The sequence below is a fragment of the Danio aesculapii genome, chromosome 2 (genome assembly GCF_903798145.1).
Source record: "Danio aesculapii chromosome 2, fDanAes4.1, whole genome shotgun sequence".
Lineage (NCBI taxonomy): Eukaryota > Metazoa > Chordata > Actinopteri > Cypriniformes > Danionidae > Danio > Danio aesculapii.
In genome coordinates, this window is record NC_079436.1 from 13,323,783 (window position 1) to 13,339,227 (window position 15,445).

The window sequence follows — 15,445 nt, forward strand, 5'->3', positions numbered from 1 at the left end:
AAAGTATTTTGTAGTATTTTTAAATTACATAATACTGTATTTTATTTTGATACACGTTGTGGCTGCTGTATTTAGTAGTTTATAGATGTTTCATTTTTAGATACATTTCAATGTACTTTTGCCCAACCCTGGTTATGCCCACGTCTATTGCTAGTGGCCAAGACACACTATTTAAAAATCTGAAGGCTAAAAATTTCAATATTAAGAAAAGGTTTACAAATTAAGTACTAAGCAATGCACATTACTAATCTTGATACATTTATGACAGGAAATGTGTAAAATATCTTTATGGAACATTATCTTTAATTAACTTTATGATTTTTGGCATTAACAAAAATCTATGATTTAAACCCATGTTTTTAGCTAATGGGTTCCAGGCCAAGGTCACAAAATAACTTTTTCATTATTATTATTATTTAAATCATTCAATCAATAAATCAATTAATAAATGAATAAATAAATGGTAACACGTTATAATAACTACACAGTATTAATCAGCTTTTAAGCATTTGAAAATATTTTTTTCATTATCTGTTAAGCATTAACTCTAAATTAACAGAATTTTTAGTAAGCAGTTTTTTAAATACAGCTACAAATGCTCTCTTGACTTATAAGCACATATATCATGGTTTCCAGTACATTAATTCTTCCATGGGGGAGCACCAAAATTCATCCCGCCACGGCTACATTACAGCTTCTCATTCAGAACATTCAGTCATTGCTGTGGTTGTTTTTTTTTAATAGGGGGTTATAGCTCGCACCAAAACGCATCAAAAGGTAAGTGAATTATAACAGCGCAAGCTTTTCTGTAATCATAGTAGTGCTGTGCGTTATTTGTTTAACCGTTTAAAGTGACATGCTGACAGACTGATTGACTGAGAGGTGCGTGACGCATGAAGCCAGCATACATGACGTAGCTTTCAGTTAAGATGAAGTTAAAGATTGTTTAAAAGACCTGCCGCCACAGCTGGAAAAATTAATAGAGGAAACACTGTATATAATGTGCTTGATTGTGTTGATTTCAAATTTTGTAAATTATTATTTTTTCATTACTAAATTAAGTATTGCATCATTTACAAACCAGTTATTTGAGAGAAGTTGCTGGTTTTTAAAGATTATTTAAAATGTGTTAGTAAATGATTAATAAACTATTCAAATTAACATTTATCTTATTATTCAGGCATATATTAATAGCTAATTTGTATGTTAATAAATGCTTTATTAACTTAACTTCATCCAGATTTGTGAACTAATCTAGTGAGGACTATTTATGCTTTATAAATCCCTTTTTAATAACAATTAAAGGCTCAGTATTATTCTAAACAGAAAAAAGAAAATAAATGAAAAAGAATGAATAAATTATTCATGTCTATTTATTTTAAGATACACAAATCAAACTGCTTCAAATTAAAAATAAATCTTTGCACTCTTAACTAAAATAAAATTACTGTGCAGTTTTAAACATTAATAAATAACTTTGAAATGTTGTCTCATAATATATTGTTTAATTATTGTTGTTGCTTTATCCAATTTTCTGTTATATTCTGACACTCCTGTTATTCGGCAATGTTTAAACTTTACAGTCATTTTACTTTTTAGATACGATTGAAAAGGTTTATTGTTCATTTGATACTGAGCCTGTAATTGTCATTTACAGTATAAGGGATTTATAAAGCATGAATAGTCACTTTAGATTAGGTCACAAAACTGCATGAAGTTGAGTTAATAAAGCAAAAATTAACTATTAGTATATGCCTGAACAATAAAATATAAATGTTGATTTGAATAGTTTGTTTAATCATTTACTAACTCAATCTGAATGATCTAAAAAACATCCAACTACTCTTAAATACAAATAGTTTGTAAATAATGCAATACTGAATTTAGTCATGAAAAATTAACCAGTAACAAAGTATGAGAGTACAATTATTAAGCAGACTTTAAATGTGCTAATAAGTTAAGATTCACTAAGTCTAGATTTGCAAAGAAATGTCATGCTCCTTCGTAAAAGTATTTTGTAGTATTTTTAAATTACATAATACTGTATTTTATTTTGATACACGTTGTGGCTGCTGTATTTAGTAGTTTATAGATGTTTCATTTTTAGATACATTTCAATGTACTTTTGCCCAACCCTGGTTATGCCCACGTCTATTGCTAGTGGCCAAGACACACTATTTAAAAATCTGAAGGCTAAAAATTTCAATATTAAGAAAAGGTTTACAAATTAAGTACTAAGCAATGCACATTACTAATCTTGATACATTTATGACACGAAATGTGTAAAATATCTTTATGGAACATTATCTTTAATTAACTTTATGATTTTTGGCATTAACAAAAATCTATGATTTAAACCCATGTTTTTAGCTAATGGGTTCCAGGCCAAGGTCACAAAATAACTTTTTCATTATTATTATTATTTAAATCATTCAATCAATAAATCAATTAATAAATGAATAAATAAATGGTAACACGTTATAATAACTACACAGTATTAATCAGCTTTTAAGCATTTGAAAATATTTTTTTCATTATCTGTTAAGCATTAACTCTAAATTAACAGAATTTTTAGTAAGCAGTTTTTTAAATACAGCTACAAATGCTCTCTTGACTTATAAGCACATATATCATGGTTTCCAGTACATTAATTCTTCCATGGGGGAGCACCAAAATTCATCCCGCCACGGCTACATTACAGCTTCTCATTCAGAACATTCAGTCATTGCTGTGGTTGTTTTTTTTTAATAGGGGGTTATAGCTCGCACCAAAACGCATCAAAAGGTAAGTGAATTATAACAGCGCAAGCTTTTCTGTAATCATAGTAGTGCTGTGCGTTATTTGTTTAACCGTTTAAAGTGACATGCTGACAGACTGATTGACTGAGAGGTGCGTGACGCATGAAGCCAGCATACATGACGTAGCTTTCAGTTAAGATGAAGTTAAAGATTGTTTAAAAGACCTGCCGCCACAGCTGGAAAAATTAATAGAGGAAACACTGTATATAATGTGCTTGATTGTGTTGATTTCAAATTTTGTAAATTATTATTTTTTCATTACTAAATTAAGTATTGCATCATTTACAAACCAGTTATTTGAGAGAAGTTGCTGGTTTTTAAAGATTATTTAAAATGTGTTAGTAAATGATTAATAAACTATTCAAATTAACATTTATCTTATTATTCAGGCATATATTAATAGCTAATTTGTATGTTAATAAATGCTTTATTAACTTAACTTCATCCAGATTTGTGAACTAATCTAGTGAGGACTATTTATGCTTTATAAATCCCTTTTTAATAACAATTAAAGGCTCAGTATTATTCTAAACAGAAAAAAGAAAATAAATGAAAAAGAATGAATAAATTATTCATGTCTATTTATTTTAAGATACACAAATCAAACTGCTTCAAATTAAAAATAAATCTTTGCACTCTTAACTAAAATAAAATTACTGTGCAGTTTTAAACATTAATAAATAACTTTGAAATGTTGTCTCATAATATATTGTTTAATTATTGTTGTTGCTTTATCCAATTTTCTGTTATATTCTGACACTCCTGTTATTCGGCAATGTTTAAACTTTACAGTCATTTTACTTTTTAGATACGATTGAAAAGGTTTATTGTTCATTTGATACTGAGCCTGTAATTGTCATTTACAGTATAAGGGATTTATAAAGCATGAATAGTCACTTTAGATTAGGTCACAAAACTGCATGAAGTTGAGTTAATAAAGCAAAAATTAACTATTAGTATATGCCTGAACAATAAAATATAAATGTTGATTTGAATAGTTTGTTTAATCATTTACTAACTCAATCTGAATGATCTAAAAAACATCCAACTACTCTTAAATACAAATAGTTTGTAAATAATGCAATACTGAATTTAGTCATGAAAAATTAACCAGTAACAAAGTATGAGAGTACAATTATTAAGCAGACTTTAAATGTGCTAATAAGTTAAGATTACAGCATTTGCATATGTATATGCAGTTATAAACTGCTCACTAATGTAGAGTTAATGTCTATTAATGTAGAGTTAATGCTTAAATAATGAATTCACTACTTTCTAATGTTTAATAGATGATTCATAGAGTGTAATAAAGTGTTACCAAATAAATAATTAAAATTAACTAATACAAATCATTTAAAATCATTTAAAAATGTTTGTATTTGAAATCAAATGTGTGATTCAAATCAATTAGATTCAAACTGATTTTGCATTGATTCAATTTGAATCTGATTAATGTTTGTAATGTAAATGTATTTAAATCAAATCAAACTAATACAATTCTAAAAGCATAAGACACTTTCATCAAAAACATTTTTAAAAATCTTTCTGACCTCATATTTAAAAACAGAAGTGTACAAAATTTTGGTAAAAATACTATATTCTCCGACAACAATAATAAAACAATATATAAAAAAGAATGCAATGAGATTAGTAAAACAAATGTGGTGAATAGCCTAAATAGTGTGGTTATAAACAGAATAAACATAGCATAAACTGTGATCAAAATTAATAACATCAATAACATTTCTCTCCATTTGTTAAAAATAATCCAGAGAATACTTACAGCTTTGTGTCCAGATTCAGCATGAACCCTTGCTTGTCAAACACTGTGAAAAGAAATAGAACAATTACCATCAACTCAGACAATCACAAGCCAAGCAAACAAACAAACAAACAAACAAAAAAAGTGTAGATCCTCACTTGTTATGCCATCATCATGTCAAAATGCAACTGTGGTGAATTTTGAGAACATTGAAGATGTTAATATTTAAGTTAACAGTCATACAGATGTCACGGTTACAACTAAAAGATTTTAGTCTAAATAGAAGCAGCAGCAAACATTAGATTAGACCAGCCAAAACATTCCACAGTTCAGCTGGGAAATCAGGTTAAAAAGCAGCTTTCCACCTATGCAGGCTTCATTAGACCATAGGTGTCTATGAGGTGTCAATGAAGCTAAGCCTTGAAAAAGAAGAGAGGAAAAAAAACAGAAAGGGTGAGTGGGAGGAGGAAAAATAAATGAAAAAGCTGTAAACCAAAACATGTAAGGCTACTTCGTTTCTTCTAAACAATAAAAACAGACTTTACGCATGCTTACGGTGACAGCGTGAGCAATGCAGCACAGCTAGAAACAAACGAACATTTAACAGAAAGGCCAAATAATTACCAAGCAGATTGAAAAAAATAAAGCACTGATGAACAGGTAAACAGTAATTCAGCAGCTACACATTCTCATTAGCAACACTTGTGGCATTCTCAGCGTCAGCATTGCTAATCGTATGGCACTAAGGCATGGAAAAGGAGAGTTTGAGAACTCCGCGGATGCTCAAGTCTCCCGGCAGATGCTGCAGAATGGAGAGGAGGAACTGGTTAAAAAAAGGTGACCACTGCTGAAACTAAAAGGAAAGGTTTAGCAGATGCTATTATTCACAGCAGCCTGCAATTTTCTATAGATGCTCCAACTGGGTCTATGGTGTACAGTCTTGTTCTCCATAGCGGTAAGCCCTCACCAGCAAGGAAACCCTGAAACCTTTCATATGTTGGACCATGTCTGATTATGTAGTTTAAAGTGGAATTAAACACACACACACACACACACACACACACACACACACACACACACACACACACACACACACACACACACACACACACACACACACACACAATTCTACATCATTTTGTAGAATATATAGTGTAAGTAGTGCGTTCACACTGAAATATTCGTTTTATTCCAAAAAGAATAAGTGCACTTTAAATACCTTGATGATGCACTTATTTAGCTATTAAAAACTGTCGCAGCTTTGCTCACATAGCAGAAGGGACGGAGCTTTCAGGCACTGATGTTGGATTTTATTTTGAATTGTGAAAGCAAAATTCTCCTTCGAGAGTTAATCTCATAGCAGGTATTATTTGGTGGTTTGGTCATTTATTTGGTGACCGTCAAACGTCATCTGCGAAACGGCTTGAATTTCCACTTAGTAAAAAAAGTTAGTGTTCTATTGGGACGACACTATATTTATGGTGGGCGCTAAGGCTGATTTATACTTCTGCATCAAGTGCATGCACATGCTCCGGCGCAGCCTGCGTGTGGTCGCATAGCCCTTGCAGTGCACACCTCTCAAAAAAATTTCACTACATGTCACAACGACGCGTAGCGCAAGCTCTGTGATTGGTCGGCTTGGTATCGGTGATGAGTGTGGGTGGGAGTGAGAGCCGCGCGAGCCCGATGGATTGAGTGTTGACAAATATTGTGTCGTGTGAAGGAGCTCTAGATGGAAACTGTTGTTTTGTGTTCACCTTATGATTAAAGTTGTTGCACATCCGCCGGTTCCTGCCTCAAAATGAGCGAGTTTGAACCACTTGTATATTAAGGTAGCGTTCGGAAAAAATAAAAAACCAGCAAAGAAACTCAACACAAAGGAACATAAAAACCTTATTAAGCTAGCGTTTCGGAAGAGTTACTGCAGAGCAACACTTACAGCACGCAGAAGATTAAATGCACGGCAACGCGCAAGGCATGCGTCATGGGTCATGCCGATCATTCAGCGCAGAAGTATGAACCAGGCTTTAGGTCGTGAAGAACGGGGGGAGGGGGGGTATGGGTTTTTGATTGCAAAGTGAAGAGGGAGGCGGGGTTGTTGTGATCGCAAAGTCAAGAGTGGGTGGGGGGTGTTTGATCGCGAAGTGAAGAGCGGCGGGGGGCAGGGGGGGTTATTGGATAAACCACAAAGTGAGTTTTCCTTGCTTTGTTTTTATTCTCTGTTTACATGGAAAACGCACTGTGGTAAATGTTAAGGGCAGGTCATACCAACAGGCGGCGATAATGACACTTTGATGCTAGGTTCACACCAAAAGGGAAATTAGGGATGCGTGACATTGGAAAAAAAATTGGACATTGCTATATTTTATATTGCTGCGTCATATATTGAGATTTGAATATAATTTCACTAACAGTAATCAAGTACAGAAATTGAATAATCAAGCTAAAAAGAACATTGTAGAAATGATTTAGAAACAATCATCATCTTTATTTTATAATGTTAAAATAATCTAATCGTGCAATGTGACTATTACAGATACACACATTGCGTTATCAATGCTCAAATGATATATTGTGTAGACCCATGGGAAATTAAGTATTTTTGTGAGTAAACTGCATACAATTCCAAGCAAATGTGAGAACAGAGGCAGATTACCACCCCGCAGTGTAAACAACGCATAATGCCTCATTTGCACTAGCAGCGACTTTGAAGCCGCCTGGCGCTCAGGGTGGCGATCTGCTGCAAATGCAGGTCTGTGTAGGTCTACAGCACGGAAAGTACAACCGGCCTCTGAGCGAACTGAGAGAGGATCATGTGACTCTACTGGTGCTCATATTGGCTGTTGTTTAAGAAAGTCACTCTTCATTTGCATAAAGTTGAAGGACTCTCAACTTTGTCTCTAGACACGCCCACCTGGTCGCCAAGGGTCGATGTCGCTCGCATAGATGGAGGTTACTGGAAGTTGCTCACTCTCCATTGAAATGAATGGTCACTTATCGATTTGCCATTGAGTCGCTCGTTGTGTGAATGAGGCTTAAAATGTGTGGAATTTGCCTCATTCGTGTCTTCTGCATTTGGTGTAAACCAAGCTGTGTTGGCCAACCAGAATGGAAAAAAAAGAGTGTAAAACTGTGTTTGTAGTGTCCACACCACATTGTACCTGGAGTTTTTGAAAATCTTTACTGGAATATTCAGAAAGTTACGATTTCAGTCACCTGATACTCGATACCCGATACTAAAACAGCGAAACCGCATACAAAATAAAGTGCGATTTTGAAAATACCTGTGTTCTTGTGGACATGGCCTAAGCATCTCTATTAAGGACTGGTGAGTGTAAGCTGGTTCTAATTGTGATGCTGACAGTCTGCAAATGCCTGTGACTTAAACGAACTACAAGTTCTTTACAAAAATCGATGGTTGAAAAAAATATGAAAGCGAGGGCTGGGTTCAGTTTACACAATATTACCATGGTTTAGGAATGATTTCTTTGATGTAGGGTGTACACTAGAGGTTCTCAATCTCAGTCCTGGCGGGTCAGTGTCCTGCAAAGTTTAGTTCCAGTCAGGTGTGTTGAGGCAAGTTGGAGCTAAAATCTGCAGGACACCGGTCCTCCAGGACTGAGTTTGAGAACCCCTGATGTACACTATTTTATCAATCAGGGCATCTTGGTAGATGAGAGATGGCGCCACATTTTGGCACTGCGAGATAGGGCTTTTAAATTTTTTCAATTTCAATTTTGGCCTCTTACGTGTATGAAATTCACGTAAAACAATTATTGTGTCACAACCCGCTGCCTTTCCAGGAGTCTGGAGTCCAGGAATACTTAATTCGAAATCAGTGAAATAATATATTGTGTGTTTGATTTATTGATGTGCATTTGATTCAGTCATGTTAAAAAAAAAAAAAAAAAAAAAAAAAAACCGTGAAAGAATTAAGACTGTCCTGTGCATTCTGTTCAGAACACATACATGTAAAGTCATTAAGTTTCAATCTTACAGTGAACACTTTGTTTAAAGGGACAGTTCACCTAAATATGTAAATTTACTCATTATTTGACCATCAAGCGATTCCAAACCATTATGAGTTTCTTTCTTCTGTTGAACACAAAAGACAATAACTTGAAGAAAGCTTAAACTCTGTAACCAAAGACTTTAGTCACAAACATTTTTCAATTATTTTTTTTGTCTTCAACAGAAGAAACACCCTTCAAGATGCTTCAAGATTAGTGACACAAAAGCTCTTCTGTGCTTTATAAAAGGCTTATTGAAGAAGCACAGTTTTGGTGCCGCTATGTGAAATTATACGATAGAGAAAATCGTTCTTTTATGTGGAATTCTTGAAGGCCAGATATACAATACAACACACATCACCTCATAAGTCATCGTCTGCTTACGCTCTTGTTTCTTGATGGCAACAATGACTATTTTGGAAGCACTGTCCATGACCCAAGAATTTAGGAGGCAAAATTGCATAATTTGCATGAAATGACTATCATAACACACAAAAAGTCTTTGTAATCTGAACCCAGCATTAGAAAGTTATTTTATGTTCGTAGCATTTGAACGATGTACTCGATGTGTTGCAGTTATTGTTATAATAAAAAAAATTGTAAATGCTATTGATTAAATTATTTCAAAGATTTAAATTGGTTTTTTTAAAAAAACAGTGTGTTTTCATTATATAACTTATATATAACTTTTTATTTTCAAAAAAATTTTTCTGAGACCTCACTGGCTCTTTTATATGCAACCAAATAATCTGTTAGCAATCAGACCAAAAGCTCAAGTCAACTGAAAAGCCTTCGTGTAAACACCTTTAATGGCAGGAATGAAAGTTTAACTATTAAAATTTGGTAATCCAATCAATACAACATGTAAACAATAGGGCTGTGACATATGGGATTATGTCTTATCACAGCAGAGAAGCAATAAACCACAGTTTGGTGGTAAATTATATCAGTTCCCTTGGCATAAGCTTTTATAAGCAGATTTGTTTTTTCTCCAGAAACCCTTGAACAATGTCAGTAAACGACAAAATGGGCCTCATTCACCAATCTCTTTTTATGAATTTTAGTTCATTTATTCTAAAGAAACTTCCTACACAGTCTACGCCATGTTTACAACACATTCTTAAGCATCAGGACTGTTTGCACCTGCTTTCTTGGTGACTCCCATGTCTTCTTAATTGAAAACGTGCTAGTTTTACCAAACTAGGAAAGGGTCCACAATATCCCAGAAATTGGGATGACATCTTGTCATGGTATGCAAAAAAAAAAGTTGGGATGCGAAGAGATATGCAAAACCTTGTTAATTACTATTGTTTTTTACAAAAATGTAAGCAATGTCTTTTTCGCTATGCAAATGGTTGTATACTGTATGTAGGCTACTGGAGGCTATGGCAAAAATGCAGTCTCGATAATTATTTTACTTATTGAATAATAACGATATATATTTCAACATAAGCTGTTAATGCTTCCAGATTTAAAAGAGTACCCAAACAATGACTGAAGCCACAAAAATTAGAGGGTCCGTTAAATGGCATAATATTTTCAGCCAAAAATTTGATACATCTCGAATGTATCGAATTCGATACATATTGAAAATTTGTTACATCTTGAATCTCTACATCTCGGTGGTGGAAAATCTGATATCAATACACTTTTAGATTCTTATTATTGCACATTTCTGCTATGTGTTTGGTTCTTAGATCAACAAAGTAAAAAAAAAAAGTCAAAATTTTATTGCGATTCGATATAATATCATCATTTATCGACCCAGCCTTACTTGTGATCTAGTAAAACATCATCACAATCGCACAAGGCTCTGTGAAAAAATTTATTTTAGACTAAATGAAGCTGTTTTTGTCCTACAGACTCGTGCATGACAACATTCAAAATTATTGTGTTTTTACAATAAACAACGCTCCCAAAAAACAAAACACTGTGCCTTAGTAAACTTATTTAAGCTATATATTTTTTAAATTATTTTTCTTCCCCATTAACAGAAGTGTAATAGTGCATGATGCGTATCTGTTGTCAAAGCTGCCATTTCGTATTAATTTAACATTTTAATTTTATGAAAGAAAAAAAAATCTAATAAAACAAAATAAACATCGCAAACTCTTGTCTGTGGCATTGCTGTTGCAGATTTGTTTGTAAGAGTGGTTGATGAATGAGGTCCAATGATTATTATTTACAGTTAATGTACCACATCATGCTCTCTTGTAGCTTTCACCTGCAAAAAAAAAAAAAAAGAAATAAAAGGTGCAGTGATGATGGAGATGACCTCAAAAATGTGGTCACATCTCATCACTGCTGTAATGTGCTTATCGTCATAGTCCTAATAAACACTCAATTGGATCAAAGATTCAAATTGGACAGTTTTGCGCATGTGCAATAACATTGAATTGTCAGAATGAATAAATATTTAGGCAGATTTTTTAAAACAAATAATTAATGTAGGATTGAATTTTTTAAAAAGGCCAGTAGGAAACAGCATTTTGTGCAGTTTGAAAATGCCGAATAATCAAAATGGAGTTGAAGCTTTTATTCCCACAGGAGACAAAAACTGTCCATGGCATGTGAACAAAGCCAATGTCTGTTCAAACCTGCCTCACTTGAAAATAAGTGGATTTGTTAATGCAGTAACAATTTTGTTTCAAATTATTTCATATTATTATTATTATTATTATTATTATTTTCAGTTCTTTCTTCTGTGTTGGCTAGGTTTCTATCAAAAAAAGAAATGTATCCTGAAGGGAGTTTTTAGTTAAAGCTGCAGTACAGACTGCCAAAAGCTACATACACTAGATTTGAAAGAAAAAAATTATTACAATTAATCTATATATTTATAAAATAACCATATTTTTAATAAACAATGATAGGATCCAAAAATATCCATGAAAACTTTATGCACACATTGGCCTCTTCAAGTTCAAATATGTTATGGAAAGGCTTATTTTTGGCACAAAGAATGACAATATCAACTGTAAATTAATGTAATTTACTGTCTGTAGTGATCACGGCCATGGAACTTTTTTAAATGAGATTGGGGGATTTCCTGAAATTACCCTCTTAAGTCCCTTTCACACCATGCACCACATACAAAAACTGGAGTTTATCACATGTACACGACCATTTAAAAGGTTTGATCTTTTAAAAGGAGTCTCTTTAATGCATTTTAATGCCTTAATTCATTTATTTGACCATTCATTCAGTTATTTCCCTTTGGCGTAGTCACTGATTTTTTAGAAATCGTCACAGTGGTATGAACCACCAACTTCTCTGGAATAAGTTTTATGCAGCGGATTCCTTTCCATGATTTAAAAATGATTTGACAAAAAAAATCAATACGTTTAAATTATTATTATTATTATTCCTACCACATAATATAATACATTTCTATTTTTATTTTAAGATAAATGTAATTGATGGCAAAGCTGACCTTTCAGTGGTCATTACTTTAGTGTTCAGCTCCACATGATCCTTCAGAAAACATTCTTGAATGCCCATTTTGTGTTCAAGAATCATTATTATTATTATTATTATTATTATTATTATATATCTTTGTTATGCTAAATATATATATTTTTTGGAAAACAAGATACATATTCTTTGATGTAAAAGGGCCTTTCCATGTGTAATGAATGGGAAGATATTATCCCAAAACAACCAGATCTCCCATAATAACAGCTGTGGGGTTTGATGTTGACCAGAGTGCACTCTTTGCAGTGAGGCTGTACCTGAGCCTACTATTCGTCCCACGGAGACTGCGCCTTCCGCCACCGGCTCTGAAACACAAGACCATCAAGTTAGGCCCGCTGCTTTTGTCCTTCTGGACACAATCTTCTGGAAATGCTGAATGACCCCTCAGGCCAAACCCTCAATCCCCAACCTATTCCAAAACAGCAGTAGCTAGAAAGTTTGCATTAGTTCCAGAAACTGCATGAGGTTAAAGAAATTGCAGGGCGCCCATCACCGTTATTCCCAGCTGATAGCACTGGTGCCTGTACAGGAAAATTTTGATTACTTAAAAAAATACAACCAAAAAACAAAACCGATCCCAGATCGGGTGTTAAATGTGTTAGTGCCCACCGGCGAGCCCATTGATTATTTCCCCAGTTCCCAATAATCGGCATAACAAAAAGGAGCGGTGGAGAGTTTCTACCTTTTGTCACTGTGGATCTGACAGTAACACTAGTGACTTTACTGACATTTACTGTGGACTCCACATCTTTATCTGTGAAACAAAAGTAGTTGTAATTAGCAGACCTGCTAAATTACTAAATTGTGCACAGTCACACTGCATTTGGTAATGAAGGTAAATGGTTTGAACGGGCACACACCAAAAACACACATTAGCAAACTGTGCCTAGTTCAATGCAAACACCATTGTCGGTAATTACAATACTTCTGGAACACTTAACAGCATGTCTTTATTGTGTCAGTGCAGCAATTCTCACAATATTCACAAGCATGGATCAATCATCTGTACATTTGATACTATGCTTTCGTAAAAAAAAAAAAAAAAAAACTATACATATATATAAACACACACACACAAATATATATATATATATATATATAGGGGTGGGCGATATGACCTAAAATTATTATTACGATATTTTTCATCTTTTGAACGGTGATGGTACAATATCATGGTATTACTTTAAATAGCAAAATAATATACATTTCAAGGAAGAACGGACAAAAAAAAAGTCTCACTTCTATCACTCTTTAAGTTTTGGTTTCGGTTTGTGTCATTTTAAATGCTCCGTCCTGTTATGAGCTTTTTCTCTGTTTGTGGAATAAAGCGGCACCAATTTATGAGCAGACAGAGCAGGATTCTCGCGATGACCACCGGCGCAATACTGCTCTTTGTTATGAGCCGTAGTTTCAGTGTAAACTTAGTAAAGACGAGTTTCTTTGGCGATGATGTGTACAGTATTAGATTTTACATTTAGCGGACATTTGCGCTGAACACGCAGTGAAAGCAACGCAACAAGATTCGGGCACCTTCTCCGAAAACCCTCGATTGATCTCAGCTGGTGGATCAACATTTACCTCATGTCATGATCGCTGTCATCTGCGCCATTATTATTATTATTATTATTATTATTATTATTATTATTATAACTTTAAGTGAGGTTTGCAAACCGGTGTACTTTTCATTCTTCAGCCGTTTGCATTTCCTGCGGTAACAAAAGCTCCCTGTCATCTGACAGCGGGAAGCGTTGAGTGATTGACAGCCAATATGAACCAATACAGCGGCAGCGTAGAGCGATTCAGCAAGTTTATAGAGAAAATCAAATGCTCCCAAATATATTATGAGGGCGCAGATTAAATTTCGGGCGCACATGCGACCAAAATAGTTGCAATTTCGAGCCCTGTAGTATAAGGACAGGTATTCAGACCACAACTGAACGTTTGAAGAAAATTTAATGCCTTATTATTTACAATTAGCTATTATTGATGTAAATGCAGCTGTTCAAGGCACATAATTGATTCATGTCGTGGCGCAATGTCACACCGGTGATGACTATGACACCGGAGTACCGCCCACCCCTAATATATATATATATATATATATATATATATATATATATATATATATATATATATATATATATACACACACACACACACATATATACACATATATATATACACACACATACATATATATATATATATACATACATACATACATACATATATACATATATGTATGTGTGTGTATATATATATATGTATGTGTGTGTATATATATATATATGTACATATATATATATATATATGTGTGTGTGTGTGTGTGTGTGTGTGTGTGTGTGTGTGTGTGTGTGTGTGTGTGTGTGTGTGTGTGTGTATATACATACATACATACATACATACATACATACATACATACATACATACATACATACATACATACATACATACATACATACATACATACATACATACACACACACACACACACACACACACACACACACACACACACACACACACACACACACACACACACACACACACACACACACACACACACACACACACACACACACACACACACACACACACACACACACACACACACACACACACACACACACACACACACATATATATATATTTCATGTTTTACCGGACCCGGTACTTTATATTTGGTGATGTACCGTAGCAGTGTCGATTCGTTCAGGCAAACTTTCTGAACCCAACATGACTATTTTGTTAAAGAAACAATAGTTTTAAAAACAGTACACTTTCAGATTTAAACCTCAGCTGGATGTTTTCATTCACTTAGTGCTGAGTTACACACTGCATTTAAGGTCATTTTCAAAAACCCATAATAGGGGCTCTTTAATTACGATTATTTAACATTTATTTTATTTTAAATGTAATGATTTACGTTCCTGCTTGCAAACCATTACACAATTACATCATTTACGTTCTCTCTAACAGCTTTGCTGGAGAGCTAGCCTTTGAATCGTCACTATTCCAGTCTAATATCAGATAAACCAGCAAAAAAAAAAAATTATAAAAAATTTATTTACATGCAGCACACTTTTATGAGTGAATAGATAAAAAGTGAGTTTATGCCATATCAAAGTGCTGCACATATGTATGAAAAATGCTCTTACTGAGTCTGTGAAACTCAGTTTGTTCACACGAGATGTAGTATGTTTTTAAAAAAGATAGTATTAACAGGATTAAAAACAATAACTAAGTGACATGGGGAAATTATTTCGGTTATAGTTTATGGATTTCGATTTTGGTTTCTTTTTGATAAATCGTCCAGCCCTAACTCTGTATATTTTCAGAAAAAAATGAGAAGCCAGGGGTCAAGGCAAAGTCTGAAATAAAACTGACCATTTATACTGCAG

At 33.7% G+C, this 15,445-nt stretch overlaps 1 protein-coding gene across 6 annotated transcripts in view; it reads right to left on the reverse strand.

The window, feature by feature from the left end:
• The window catches only part of st3gal3b (ST3 beta-galactoside alpha-2,3-sialyltransferase 3b), a 136,480-nt gene that overhangs the window by 80,969 nt on the left and 40,066 nt on the right, over window positions 1-15,445 (reverse strand). For 3 of the 6 annotated variants that reach the window (XM_056473184.1, XM_056473175.1, XM_056473170.1), the window contains exons 3-5: window positions 12,727-12,798; window positions 12,302-12,349; window positions 4,582-4,624 (exon numbers count right to left, since the gene is read on the reverse strand). In XM_056473184.1, the coding sequence (XP_056329159.1) occupies window positions 4,582-4,624; window positions 12,302-12,349; window positions 12,727-12,798 (163 nt within the window). The remainder of the gene's footprint in view (window positions 1-4,581; window positions 4,625-12,301; window positions 12,350-12,726; window positions 12,799-15,445) is intronic. The other 3 variants (XM_056473192.1, XM_056473201.1, XM_056473211.1) reach the window with 3 other exon arrangements.